The sequence below is a fragment of the Nycticebus coucang genome, chromosome 24 (genome assembly GCF_027406575.1).
Source record: "Nycticebus coucang isolate mNycCou1 chromosome 24, mNycCou1.pri, whole genome shotgun sequence".
Taxonomy (NCBI): Eukaryota; Metazoa; Chordata; class Mammalia; order Primates; family Lorisidae; genus Nycticebus; species Nycticebus coucang.
This window is the reverse complement of record NC_069803.1, coordinates 23,228,002-23,242,366: the sequence shown is the minus strand read 5'-3', so window position 1 is coordinate 23,242,366 and position 14,365 is coordinate 23,228,002. Positions and strand designations below refer to the sequence as shown.

Sequence of the window (14,365 nt, the reverse complement as noted above, 5' to 3'; positions counted from 1 at the left end):
GAGAAGTCTACGTGCTTTTCCTTAAAAGATAAGAAAGTGTACAGAGGCTATATGACTTCTGGCAGAGGAAGCAAGGAGAAAGGACTATAGTTGTTTTAAGAAGGGAGAAGCAGCAGTTAGGGGTTGTTCCTTGAACACACCTCTCAGGCTGTGGGGGTCTTGCCACATCACACTCCCCAATTCGCTCACACTCATGGGTCTAAATCCCCATCCAACCCACCTACCACTTGTTCTACATCTGCTCTTGAACAACTAAATAGCACACAACTGTAGAATGTCATATTACCTAGTAACCCCACTGCATATTTATGTATATTAATTTTCTCACCTTCTTAAATGACTATTTCACCTTCTTCTCAGTCCTCAAACTTCCTATGATCCCTCTTCCTCTGTGACCTTGCCTCTAATTCACTGGAAAATAGATCCTTGTTTTTCACCATCACATCTGCCAGTTCTCTTGAGTCTGAACTAGTATCCTCTGCGGCTACCAGAGACCCAGCCCTCCACTTTCGTTCTGGGTTCTATTCCCTCCATCCTCTATCCCCTCTCTGCCGTATACCTCCCTTTCTCCTAGATCATCTCCATTGGCCTACAAAGATTCCTGACTATCACCCATCTCTCAAAACAAAACAAAACCCTTGACCCTTTCTTCTCTCTAGTGTCAGTCACTCGTACCTCACTTGTCCACGCCAAAACTTCCTTTCATATTAGCATCTTTAGTAGCTAGTTCCAATTTCTCACTTCCCATCTCAGGTCACCTTATTCTAGTCAAATCTTAGTCCTTTCTACTTCACTGGAACTGGCCTTTTCAAGATAGGGTGATCCCCAAGTTGTCAAATCAGATTGCCACACCCGTGTCCTCATTTAGCCCTGCCTTTCAGCAGCATTTGTCATAGTTGGTCACTTTTTCCTCCTTGAGATGCTCTCTGTCTTGGCTTTCATGACACCTGCCCTCCAGGTGTTCCCCTCACCTTTTGGGCTCCACATCCCCTTTCCTAGATCCCCCCCTTCTCCATGTTAGCATGTTCTAGAGTTCAGTTGTGAGACTTCTTTTCTTCTCTGTGCCTGCCCTACAGAGTCAAAGACCATCTGCGTGTCAATGATTCCCAAATCTGTACATCCAGTCCTGATCTCTCCTTCAAACTCTAGACTCTGACATATGTACTGGATTGTCCCCTCAAGCATCCCGCTCTGCAAGTTTTCTCTGTGCCACTAATTAGCCCAGTTGCTCAAGCCCAAAACCCAGGAGTCATCTTCAGTTTCTCTTTCTCTATCCCCTGCCCTACTAGCCAATCCATCAGCAAACCCTATTGATTCTATCTAAAAATACTTCTCCAACCCATCAATTTGTTTCTATCTCCATTGCTACCACCCTAACCCAAGATACTACCATCCCTCACTATGCTACTGCAAGAGTCTCCCACTGGCCTCCTGGCTTCCTCTCTGGCCTTCTAACAAAAAAAAAAAAAATTTTTTTTTGAGACAGAGTCTCACTATGTCAACCTCGGTAGGGTGCCATAGCATCATAGCTCACAGCAACCTCAAACTCTTGGGCTTAAGCAATTCTCTTGCCTCAGCCTCCCGAGTAGCTGGGACTATAGGCGCTTGCCACAACACCTGGCTATTTTGTTGTTGTTGTTGTCATTGTTGTTTATCACGCCTGGGCAAAGTTCGAACCTGCCAGCCCCAGTGTATGTGGCTGGCGCCCTCACCACTGAGCTACAGACGCCGAGCCCAGACATCAATTTTCTACTCAGTAGCCAAAACGATCTCCTAAAAACATAAATCAGGGCATATGACTGACCTCCCTAAAACTCTGCAATGGTTTTATGTTGCAATTTGAATAAAATCCCACTTCTCACCCAGGCCTAAGAAGCCTGTGGCCTGGCCCTGGCCATCTCTCGCACCCGCCATGTTGGCTCCTCCTCTTGCATGTCCCTGGCCACAAAGGTGATCTTTCTGCTCCTCAAAGCTGACCTCTTTCTTACCTGGAGGCCTTTTGTAGCAGCTGCTTCTGCTTCCTGGGATGCTTACCACCTCTCGCCCTACCTTGTTTTATTTTCATCATAGCAGTAATCACAACTTAACGTTTCTTTGCTTATTTATCTATTTTTGTCATCTGTGTCTCTTACCTAGAAGCAAAGCTTCCTGAAAGTGTGGCTCTTACTGTCTTGTGCTCTGTCGGCTTCCCAGCACCTGGGACAGCTCCCTGCAATAGTAGGTGGTCAGTAAATAGCTTTTGGAAGGGACAAATGCAATTGGTATAGTTCCTTACTCGGAGTGAATTCTCACAGGTCTGCCAAATTAACAGATAAGTCCGTACAACTATGTTGGAAGCTTCGTGAAGGCGGAAGCCCTGTTTGAGGTTTCTTTGTTTGCTCCATGGTGCTAGGGACTCCCAGGTGTTTAGTAAATATGCCTGTTGGATTGATTCTTCCTCACAAGGGAAAAGGCAAATATCCTGCTGTCTACTTCACAGACTACATTTCTCTGAGAATAAACTCATGACACAAGAGGAATGAGAACAAAGATGAATTAACTGGGTGCGAAGCCATAGTAGTTAGTCAGACATTCTTGGTTGGGATGATGCTGAAAAGAGAGTCCACCCCCGGGCAGTGCCCTGCCATACTTGTAGCCAGGATACTATATAACTTTTTGGTGTGTGTGTTACAGGGTGCAACCTATATCCTGGTGATGGTGGATCCGGATGCCCCTAGCAGGACAGAACCCACAAAGAGATTCTGGAGACATTGGCTGGTGTCAGATATCAAGGTAAGCAAGTCAAGAGGTGCTTTCTGGTCACGTGGGGTTGTAGCTAGAAGGTTATCATCCCGTGAAGTTCTCCGCTGTCATTCAAGGGGTTGGATACAAGGTCAAGCGAGCACTTCTGTGACAGATTGCCCCAGCACTCAGATGTCACAGCCCTCCCAAGTTTTCTGACAATTTCAAAAGTGTCCCAGGGCTAGTGGTACACTGGCAAACCAGCTCCCAGGATAGGAGGGCGGGAGGGAAAGCCCTGATTTCTAGTGTTTGTTGCTGTTTATGATAGAAATAAATTCTCCCACCATGGTCAAGTTGAAGCTACCAATTAGTGTAAAAACAGAGTCACACAGTTTCTGAAACCTTAACAATGGACTCCAGCACCACTGGACTTGCTGGCACGGAGGGGATTCTGTGTAGTCCACGCAACAGAACTGGCGAGGGTTGCTCATGGGGCCAGGCATGTGGAAGAAGTATGTGATTTCCTTTTCTTTGTACAGGGAACAGTGGCTGCCCCTTATCTTTGTGTCTTTGTTCACAGTAGTTGTAAAGGAGCCTGTCTTACCCTTTCCAGAGTACATTCATCAGATTTGGTGGATCGTTAGTGGGCAATTATGTGTGTGTGTTGGGCGGGGGGGAGTCTTTACTGCCAAACAAGTTAGACTCTGGGTTGAACTAAATCAATCCCATTTCAATTTCAAATTCAGAGATTTACTCTCCTAACTATGTAATATGCATTCATTTTCCAATCTTACTTGATCATTGACTCTTTTGTTCCTGAGTGCCTGTTACTGTACTTTGGGGAAATCAATACTAGCCACAAATAGTTACGATTCTATGCCTAGAAGACCCACAGGTGGCCTTTGCACAGAGCATGCAGAGGAATCAACTCTGTGGATGGTGGGAACCCAGAGCTAGAAAAACTAAGTTTGGGTCTGGTTTAGATCTTGGCTAGTTACCAACTCAATGACCTCTGTCAGGTCACCAGGAACCCCTCTGGGATTGCACCTGCATCTGTAATATGGGAATCATGCTACTGACTTTGTGTGGTTGTCATCATCAGCCAATGAGAGCACTTTGGAAAACAGAGAATTCCACAAATATAAGGAGTTTGTGTTTTGCCTTTAGAGCAATGGGCAGAAGAAGGGGCGTTGGTCTGAACTAGATATTGACTCTCCTGTTCAAGGCAGGGACTCACAGCCACTGAGTTGGGGTAAGGGGATTTACCCGCACAACAACCCCATAGCTCTGCAACCTGGGCCTTTTCTGGGAAGCTCAGGGGCATAGTCCTCCTCAGCCCTCCTTAGTGGCAGCCCTGGTCATGACACTGGAAGGGCTTCCTCAGGGGAGACTTGAGCAGCAGCTTCCTGGGCAGTGCCAGAACTAGTCTCTATTATGCTGCACCTCTCCAGCCTGGCAAAGAGCACGGGAAACACCATAAACATGCAAAGGGGCAGAGCTGGGGAGGTCCATGCCATCAGGGCATGGAGGGACCAGAGGGCACAAAAGGGAAATAAATGGTATCTCCCCACAGTCTAAAGCTTTGTCATTTTCTGGACTTGGGCCTCCCTTGAAGTCACAGGGGGTGAGACACTCAGAGAGGAGTATAGCTCTCAAGGTCATGTCCCTAGGCTGCCCCACGCACCCAGGGTTTCCTACAACAGGGCTCTACTGGGCGTTCCAGAGGCTGGAATGCAAAGGCAGTTGTGGATAGGGTAATTTCAGAGTCAGGGGAGCCTGGGACCATAAGGCTGCCTCTCTGCACCCCCACCTGCTAACTCCCACTTCCTCACTCAGGACAGACCTCTCACTTGAGCTCTGAGCTATAGACATGGGTTTGGCCTCAGCAGCCAGCTTAGAAGCAGAGCAGTTGGCAGGTGGCAGCTGTCAGGCAAGGCTGCTAAGCCATGGAGCTTACTAAGACCACCTGCCCTGGTACAGCCCTTGGCCTTCCCGCTCTGGCCGGGTTGAGTTTCAGTCACATTTTCACCCCCTTTCCCCTCATCTGAGCATTCAGCAGGAAGCAGCAGCTACATCCACTTGGCTTTGCCCACCTGTCCCCAAATTCCGCCAGCCACAAAGACAGTGTCACCAATTTCATTTAGGTCTCAGGTTCCGGACTGTGACCAAAGGAAGGGAGGGCTCTGCTCAGGCCAGAGCACTTCCTCTGTGTTGGTGTTCCCTACGGCTGAGTCGGTCTGAAACAGCAGGGTGCGTTCAAGCTAGTAGGCAAGCCTGTTAAAATGCAGATTCCTGGGCCACGCCTGCCAAACTTGTCCTTCATTCAGCCTTGAGAGAAACCTGTATCCAGGGGCATCAGCAGCTTGACGCGAGACTGCAGAGTCCAGCACAGGGAGGCCTTGGCCATTGTTCACCTTGTTGTAGAAGAACGTTTGAGCAAAAAGCACTTTTGAAACCTTTGAAGTTCACAGTCACTTTGTGAACTAGATGTTGTCCTCATTTTGTTGTGGGGAAGGCAAAGGCTGGAGAGGTTGAATGAGGCAGCCTCTCAGCCTCTGGGTTATAGAAGTGAGTCTCAGTCCACACCCCCGAATCCAAACCACACATCCTTCCTTCTGTACCATGCCGTCTCTTCTATCTCTCCCATCAACCCCACCGTGACAAGGAACCACCATGCCCCCTCTGTAAGGTGGGAAACAACCTCTGTGGCTCCCCCTCACACTTACTTCCCAGGGCTCTCCTTCTGAGCACCCTTTATAGCCAGATGCTGCCAGGGAACTCTCCTCAGGGAACACTATCTTGCGAAACAAATGACACCTGCTAAGTGTTTTGAACCTCATAAAACTACACCCCACAGATTATCATTATCCAAGCAGCCTCAGCAGTAAAGCAGCCCATAAAGTCTCTGCAGACATGGCCTGGCAATGGCCCTAGGATTCACAATGACCACAGAAAAAACCTTGGTGCAACCAGGCTGGCTTTGATATTAGGGGTCCAGGATGGATTGGATGGTGGACCAGGCCAGAGCCAGGGGAATCTCTCAGTAGGAGTAAATTTTTTGGCAAGCTATCCAGGTTGAAACAGGACAGCAACCAGTTTTTAGGAATACAGGAAACATCTGTAGCTTGTCCATCCCATCCTACAAAGAGCAACTTGTATTTGGCATAAAGTAGGATAAATATCTAGATCTATAGACAACTTAAATAAAAACCAGAAGTTAGACGCTCAATAGGAGAGACTAAGCATTCATGGTACCCTTGTATTCATTCAATTCAAGAAATATGTACATTGAACACTATTGAATATAGTACAGTGGTTAAGAGCAAGTACTCTCTAGATAGCCGTGGTGGTGCACACCGATAGTCCCAGCTACTCAGGAGGCTGAGACAGGAGGATCATTTGAGCCCAAGACTTTGAAACCAGTTGTATAGTCTAGTTATATCGCAGACTATAGCAACAGTCATAGAGCAAGACCCTATCAAAACAAAAAGAAAAACTAAGAGTGATGACTCTGTAGTTAGACTGCTGTGGTTCAAATCCCTAATCCACCATTATTGGCTGTGTTATCCTGAACTAGTTACTCAACCTTTCTGTGCCTCAGTATACTCACTTGTAAAGTGGAGATACTAACAGTCCCTACATCACACTATTGTTATGAAGCTAAACTGAGTTGTTTTTTTTTTTTAAAGTAAAGTGCTCAGAACAATACTCAGAACACATAGTGAGCCCTATAATGATCGTTTGTTGTTACATTGTTATTCTCTCTGTAAGGCGAGTGTATAGGTAGCCCTAAGGTTACAAATGCATACAAAATAGAGGGAGGTTCTGCCTGCATAGGGGTTCTAATCTAGAGAGACCAAGGAAGGAGTCTGCAGCACAGTGGTGGTATTCCAAAAATCCTGGGGGCTCCCTAGGGGTGGGACAGCCTATACTTATGGGCTCCCATTAGCTCAAGAACAAGACTAGACTTCAGTCCTCAACCTGGCCAGACTAGAGCAGCAGTGACCCATACATAAAGAATGCGATCCTTCTTGGCCCCTTCTTTGAAACGTTGTCATTGAGCAAAAGAGATTTCTAACACAATATTGACAGATAGCACCTTTCTCCCCCTCCTACATCCTTAGCTTTTCCTTGAAGATATTCTCCAGTTCTGATTCCATCTAACTAATAATCTTCATCCTGAAGCCTCATTAAGATATCAATTAATCTGCATCATTCATTTTAGAAGAAATACTTATTGGTTCATCTTTTATTTGTCGCTGAAATTAGTGCTCAGGGCTTGGCAGGCACATATTTTCATTAGACATTTTATTGTTAATGGGAATATTGAACACAGGAAGATGGTATATTAATACTTTCCACAAAGAATATCATGATTGGTGACAAAGAACGCTAAGAACAATTAAGGAGACGAGAGTACCTTTTTTCTTCCAAAAAAGAAAATCTTCCTAGAAACTGTCAATGATTCTAAAATTTGCCCTGAATATCTTTTTTGTTTTAAGAAAGAAAAGGAAACTGGCAAGTTCATGTTTCCCTTTCATTCAGTGCCCTCAACCTTTGGCAGCTGTAAATGCAACTGATCCTGGGCTGAGTGAAAAGGGCCTCGAAGGGGTCATTATTCTGTCTCCATTTCTATGGTGTTAAATTTTTCTATAATTGAGATGTTTTTAAGGACCTCTAAGAGTGTTAGGTGAATAAGACAAATGGGAAACCCAATAAACAGGGGAGGGCTACTGCTCACTGCTTCTTAGCTAGATGGTTTGTGTGCGCCAGGACACTTAGATTTAAGCAAACAGACCTGTTACCAAGCAAGTTGCCTGACCTCCCTGAGACTGCAGCTTCTGCTCTGTAAAACTGACAGAAATCCTCACTTTTCAGGTTGAGACAAGAAAAGGAAATTACATATGCAAAGAGGAGCATCCTCCCTAAAGAGAGGCACATTTATCCTTGTTCCTCATCAATGGAGCAGCGGATCTGGTAGAAATTTGAGAAGACGTGTATATTTATATGCATACATATATATGCACACTTATATGATGTGACTTCCTACAGACCCAGAACCTAGTTAGTGATAAACAGAGGGAACGATCTTCATCAGTACCACAAATTCAGATGAAGAGGTCGACCCAAGGAAATGGGATTAATAATCATTTATTTATTTAGAACTGTAGCTTCTGTTTTATTGCTAATATCGTGCAGTTTGCCTGTGTGTGCTTTGACCGGCCTTTGTACCTGTATTGGGAGGGTCCATTTTACATAATAAACAACTGAAAGGTGTGACTTATGCTCCCTAAGAGCATGTAGGTTCAGATGGGCCATAAAGAGCATTTACTGGTGGGGACAACACAGAGGTGGCCCAGGTTATAAATCAGGCTGGTATGCGGCTACTGTAAAAGGAAGGGAGAATGAACTTTAGGGTCAAATGAACCAGAGGCGGTTCCAGGCTCAGTGTCTTTGCCATTTAAACGGGCTTGATGATAATACCTGTTTGCCAGAGTTCAACGCGATTAAGGCTCCTGACACACAAAAATAGGACCTCAATAAATAAATGTGGTTCTCTCCCTGAACCTCCGTTAACTTTGACATCTCTTACAGTATTGGATTCATGTTTTGCAAAGTAAAAATTCCAGGCAAGGCCCAACACAGCTCACCGCTCTTCTGTGTCCAGATGGATTCAGGCCCAGTCTGGAGGGCCCAGAGTGACCCAGGCTAGCTTTGGTAGAGATGGTAGTTGGAGGCCAGAAGAAGGTGGTCAGTCTCATCATCCAGCCCCTGGGGATTGTGCTGTGACTCCCTGGACCAGAGCAGGCCCTCTGGAGTCATTGCAACCCACAGCCAGGGTGTGGGGCTGGGCTCGAGAGATAGGCCCATAGCGTGCATCCCATGTTCAAGGCCACAGCCCCTTCCTCCCTAACTCTTTCCACCTCTATTTTTAACACAAGCCAGCGCCCTCTCCAGCTCCTTATCACTCAGTCCCACTCTGCTGTCGTCCCACCCCAGAGATGCCTTCACTCCCATTCAAAATAATTTAAATAAAATGTTGCTACAAAGTGGAATATTATCTTTTGATGAATGTTTTTAAAGCCCTTTAGGTTTTCATGGTAATTTGCGATGTGAAATTATTTGGAGATAAGAGCCAAATTAGCTCTCGTATGCTGAGGTCGCTGTGTCCTGTTATCCATGTGAGCAGTGTTTAAATATAATCAGCCCTTAGACTAATGCAGCATAATTGTTCATTTGAAATAGCTTTTTTTTTTTTTACTTCATTCAATGAGTCATTAAAATATTCAAGGGATAATGCAGTGAATTGGAAATGAATTTACCATATTATGCCATGCATACTGTAGTGCTTCAGGTAACTAAGGAGAAAAGGAGAGAGAGAAAGAGAGGGAGAGAGAGAGGAAATATGAATGCAAGGTATCTAGGCAGGAAAGGAGCCAGCACATACAAGAATAGGGTAAACAAAGCTTTTTAGTTGGTTTATGGCAAGCGTGTATCAAGAGGCTGACTAGGAGGAGTTAAAAAGAAAATGTTGTTCTTCGAGGAGATCTCTTCCTCTCTCTCTCTCGCTCCCTCTCTCTCTCTCTCCCTCTCTCTCTCTCCACTCTGAGATTCTGTGCTCCAACTCAGCTCCGCTGTTAACTTATTTTTATCAAATATGTTTATATCAGAAAGTCGTTATGGAAACCAATTCTGCCATCCAGGAGAATTCCTGGATCAGGCAGAAAACACTCTCTCTCTCCCTCTCTCCCTCTCTCTCTCTCTCTCTCTCTCTCACACACACACACACACACACACACAACACCCCAAAGGGAGCAGCGTAGTCTTGCTCACCCAACTCTACACTCAGTTCTGAGGGGGCCAGGAGTGGTGCCTGGCTCCCCTTCCTGGACAAAGCTATACAATGAATGGGACTGAGACCAGCAGTCCAAGTCCACCCTCTCCCTGACATGAAGAACCTAGACATTGACTGCCTACTGAGCTTTCGTCACCCATCCCTGAGCAGGTGCTCTTAGGAAGAAGGGGTGGGGCCAGGGCTGTGGCTGGCAGCATCTTTGAGCACAGCGATCCTTTCTTGATCTCAGAAAGTTCTACCCATTTGTGTTGTTTACACCACACCTGGAAAAATGTCTTCTGACTACACTAGTTTAAGGGAGGTGGTGCCCAGTGTGAGGAAAGCAGCTGGAATGGTGAGGCTCTGTAGAAACCATATCAGTTCTGTGTCAGCCAGAAGTAGGGATGGTTAGCCCAGTAGGGCAACCCCGCGAGGCATGGGAATGGACTGCCTTTGCAGTGTTGAGGAAATATCACTGGAAAGCAGAATCGAGACCACTGAGGGGGCTCAGCGCCCGTAGCACAGTGGTTATGGTGCTGGCCACATGCACCGAGTCTGATGGGTTTGAACCCGGCCCTGGCCAGCTATACAACAATGACAACTGCAACAAAAAAATAGCCAGGCATTGTGGTGGGTGCCTGTAGTACCAGGTACTTGGTAGGCTGAGGCAAGAGAATCACTTAAGCCCAAGAGTTTGAGGTTGTTGTGAGCTGTGACACCACAACACTCTACCAAGGATGACATAGTGAGACTCTGTCTCAAAAAAAAAAAAAAAAAAACAACACTGTGGGAAGTTTTACAAGGAAGCCAATTTTGACCCCATGTATGGAAGAACTTTCTAAGAATTTGAACTGCTTAGGAATTGAGCATTTACCCCATAAAGAGAATTTCCTCATTGGATAGAAGGCTGGTGCGGGTGACCTGTAAGATGTGTCCCTTGGCACCTCCGAAAATGTCTCCACCTACCATATTTCCTCTCCTGGCTGGGAAACACCCTCTGGTACACAGTGATAGGTTATAGTTATAGCTATGTAGCATATTAGCAACAAGAAGAATGAAAGAAGAAAGAATAAAAACAGAGGGAAGAGGAAGAAGAAAAATAAGAAAAAGCATTAGCACATTTGGCAAGTGGTGCCAAGCCCTGTGCTTGCCACAAACATCTCACATAGTCTTTACAAAAGCCCTAAGAGGGAGGTAATAGAAACAGGAGAACCGAGGCCCAGAGTGGGTAAGCAACGTAAGTGCCCGAGGTGTCACAGTCGCTGGAGATGCTTGCCCAAACCCTACTCCTGTGGCCGTGTTGCCTGTCTAGAGGGCAGGTTCCACACCCACTACCTAGGCTTAGCCCACGTGGCATCTTATATCAGGGCCAGATGTGGGTGCTAAGGGGGAGTGGTGCTGTTGTGTGAGGTTGGTGGTCCCTCTGCCTTTAGCCATGCTCACCTCTGCCATGGCTAACCCCTGGACCTGCCCCTTCAAGTGCAGTGTGGACACAGGAGGTTAATTCTCCTGCTTCCTATGAGCACAGTGTCTACCTCCCTGAGTTTGTCTCCTCACATGTGTAAGGGGAGACTAACATCCACCTTGCAGGATTGTCAATGAGATCAAATTTGTGAAACGCCCAGCGCACAGCATCTGACACTTGTAGTTGCTACATGTATGTGGGTTCTCTGCCCCTTCCTCTTCTGTCACTCAGAATCCTCCAGGGGATGCTCAGATATGGAGCACATGTCACTCTGGCGAGGCTGGATGGGGCCTGGTCAGGAGAGCGAGCTGTCCATGTGGATAGCATTAAAAGACCTCGAGGGGAAAAAAGCCACCAGTGGGCATCAGACTTAATAGGGAGGTGTCAGGACCGGCTGTTTGCATTACACTCAGCACTATTATTGCTATTTAATAAAATAAAATGCAAACAAATAAATATATGATGAATATGTGTTAGGAATTTTAAAATGTGAGTTTTCTGCTGCCCGGTTGGAAAGACAGGGCCAACATACAGGCAGTCATTAGAAAGCAGTTCCCCGTGGTTTGGAGTCAAGTTTCCGTGGGCTCTTTAGACTCCGAGGGCTGGGAGAGTTGAGAGCACCCTCCTCTTCTAGGTGAGGCATCTCCTCCTCCTCCCAGACTCTGGCTCAGATGTAGCCTCTGCTAAAAGGCTTATTCTAACACCCCCAGACTGAGTTAGTCAATCCTGCCTGTGCTCCTACCCCACCCAGGCAAACCTCAGTCAGTGCCCTTATTATTATTTATGCACCTCTTTTCCCTTTGAGATTATGAGTTCCTGGAGAGCAGAAATGTATATTACCCATAGTATATCCCCAGCACTTAGCACAGTGCCTAGAACATAGAAGGCCCTCAATAAATGTTGAATGAATATATGAATAAAGACATGAAGAAAGGGATGGATGGATGGATGGATGGGTGGATGGATGGATGGATGGATGGGTGGGTGGATGGATGGATGGATGGATGAGTGGATGGATGGATGGATGGTTGGGGAGATGGATGGATGGATGGATGGATTTTGGTAGGTGGAGGATGGAAGGTGAGGGTGGTGCCATTCTGGCATGACTTAACAGTGGAGATAGGAGTTGAACTTGGCCTTTAATTAGGAGTAGGTCTGGAAAAGTCAGAGTATTTAAGAGATTGCATTTCAGGAAGAGAATAGCATAACTAAAAGCTCAACATTTGAATGGGGTGACAAAAGAATCATAAACATAAAATTAAAAGCCAAGATTAAAAGCCAAGTTAATGCTGGCACAGTGGCTCCCAACTATAGTCCTAATACTCTGGGAGGGTGAGGCAGTGAGCTTAGGAGTTCAAGACCAGCCTGACCAGCTGTCACTAAGAGTGACACCCCAACTCTCCTAAAAATAAGAAAAACTAGCCATGCATTGTGGTGGGCACCTGTAGTTCCAGCTATTCAGGAGACTAAGGCAGGAGGATCTCTTGAAGCCTGGAATCTGAGGTAGCTGTGAGCTAGGCTGACACCTCAGCACTCTAGCCTGGGGGACAGACTGAGACTCTGTCTAAAAAAAAGCAAAACAAACAAACAAACAAACAAAAAAATCAAGTTAATTGAGACTCTTATCACTTGTATCTAGATTATTAATTGCAAAATCTACTAACTGGTTCCCCTCCTATAATCTTCCTACAAAAGTATCGATCTTTCCTTCACGGGATCCTAAAATCTAAATGGATTATGTTACTTTCCTGTTTGAAGCCCTGCAGTGACTCTCCCTTCTGGGAACAGAGTCCCATTTCCCTGGAGAGCTAGTTCAAGGCCTTTGTTCTCCGCCTTGTTTCTCCCCCAGCCTTGGGTCTCTTGCTGGGGGGTCTCAAACCTTTTAGGCTGTGAGAGATCTCTGTAGAGTGCTCACTCCCCTCTTCCTAAAAGCCCATCTGCAATTTGCAAACACAGAGTTCCTTTAAATGCGTTAAGATCTCCAGGTGACTTATACCTTTCAGGTCCAGAAAGAGCTTAGATTTGCAATCATGAGATCATTTCCAGAAAATAGGAAAGGAAAATGTGGATTCTTGAATTTTGGCTGGTGAGTGTAACAATCCTCATCAAAATTCAAAACCGTTTAATAAGCAGATGGTCTGAGACAACACAGAAAAAAACAGTGAACATTAGGAGTCAGCATAGGTTCACCAAAAACAAGTCACACCTGACCACCCAGGTTTCTTAGTGGGTAAATGCCCTGATCCTTTGAACTAGCATAAAACTGTCATTACGCACAGCACAGCTTGGTGCAAAACATCAGACCAAGTTAATCACAGTAACCTTGTGGGCAAGGTGGGGAGATAGGACTTCAAAGACTATTGTGTTAGATGAGTTCGTGGCTTATTAACAGATCAATCCTAAAGTTTGTCACTGGTGACCTGCCACAAGCTTCTGACATGAGCCTCACCTTGTTCATTATGTTTATTTTTATTTATTTATTTTGAGACAGAGCCTCAAGCTGTCACCCTGGGTAGAGTGCCATGGCATCTTAGCTCACGGAAACCTCCAACTCCTGGGCTTAAGCGATTCTCTTGCCTCAGCCTTCCAAGTAGCTGGGACTACAGGCACCCGCCACAACACCCAGCTATTTTTTTTGGTTACAGCCGTCATTGTTGTTTGGCAGGCCCCAGCTGGATTCAAACCCGCCAGCTCAGGTGTATGTAGCTGGCGCCTTAGCCGCTTGAGCCACAGGCGCCGAGCCTCATTATGTTTATTGATAGCATGCTTACACAACATTTCAAGGATTAGCTAACATGATGGGTGACACAAAACAGTTAATTTTGGCAAATCAGAAGGATGTGCTTGCATTGAAAAAAATAAATTTAATAGGGATTAGTCTAAAGTTCTATATTTAGATTCCAAATCAAGTGCACACATACAGAAAGGGGAAGATCTGGCATGTTAGAGGTTCATGAGGGGAAAAGATCAAGAGGAGTTTTAGGTCGTTTTTAAGTTAATTTTAATCTAAATGTTAAGCTAGTAATAGAATGTCAAACTGTAATGCAGGAGTTAAGACAGTTAACATAATCTTAATTTATATCAGTGGAAGTAGAGGCTTTGATCAATGAAGAGTTACAACTTTTCCTTTCTGTGGGTCGGTCAGACCACCTCATTCATTCATTTAGTGCGTGCTAAGCACATCTTAGGGAACAGATTTCATTCAGGTACTGCAGATCAAAAGGTCATAGGATGGAATCCCTCCTGTTAGGAATCACTGTCTGGTGAGGGCGACGGAGGAGAAAAGACCAGAGATTCCAGCACAGTGGAGGGCACAGGATGGCGTTCAGTCCCGAGAACCATGG

At 45.7% G+C, this 14,365-nt stretch overlaps 1 protein-coding gene across 7 annotated transcripts in view; it reads left to right on the top strand.

Moving 5' to 3' along the window:
- PEBP4 (phosphatidylethanolamine binding protein 4) overlaps positions 1-14,365 on the top strand; it is a 203,746-nt gene that overhangs the window by 106,958 nt on the left and 82,423 nt on the right. For all 7 annotated transcript variants that reach the window (XM_053578575.1, XM_053578576.1, XM_053578578.1 and 4 more), the window contains exon 4: positions 2,674-2,772. In XM_053578575.1, the coding sequence (XP_053434550.1) occupies positions 2,674-2,772 (99 nt within the window). The remainder of the gene's footprint in view (positions 1-2,673; positions 2,773-14,365) is intronic.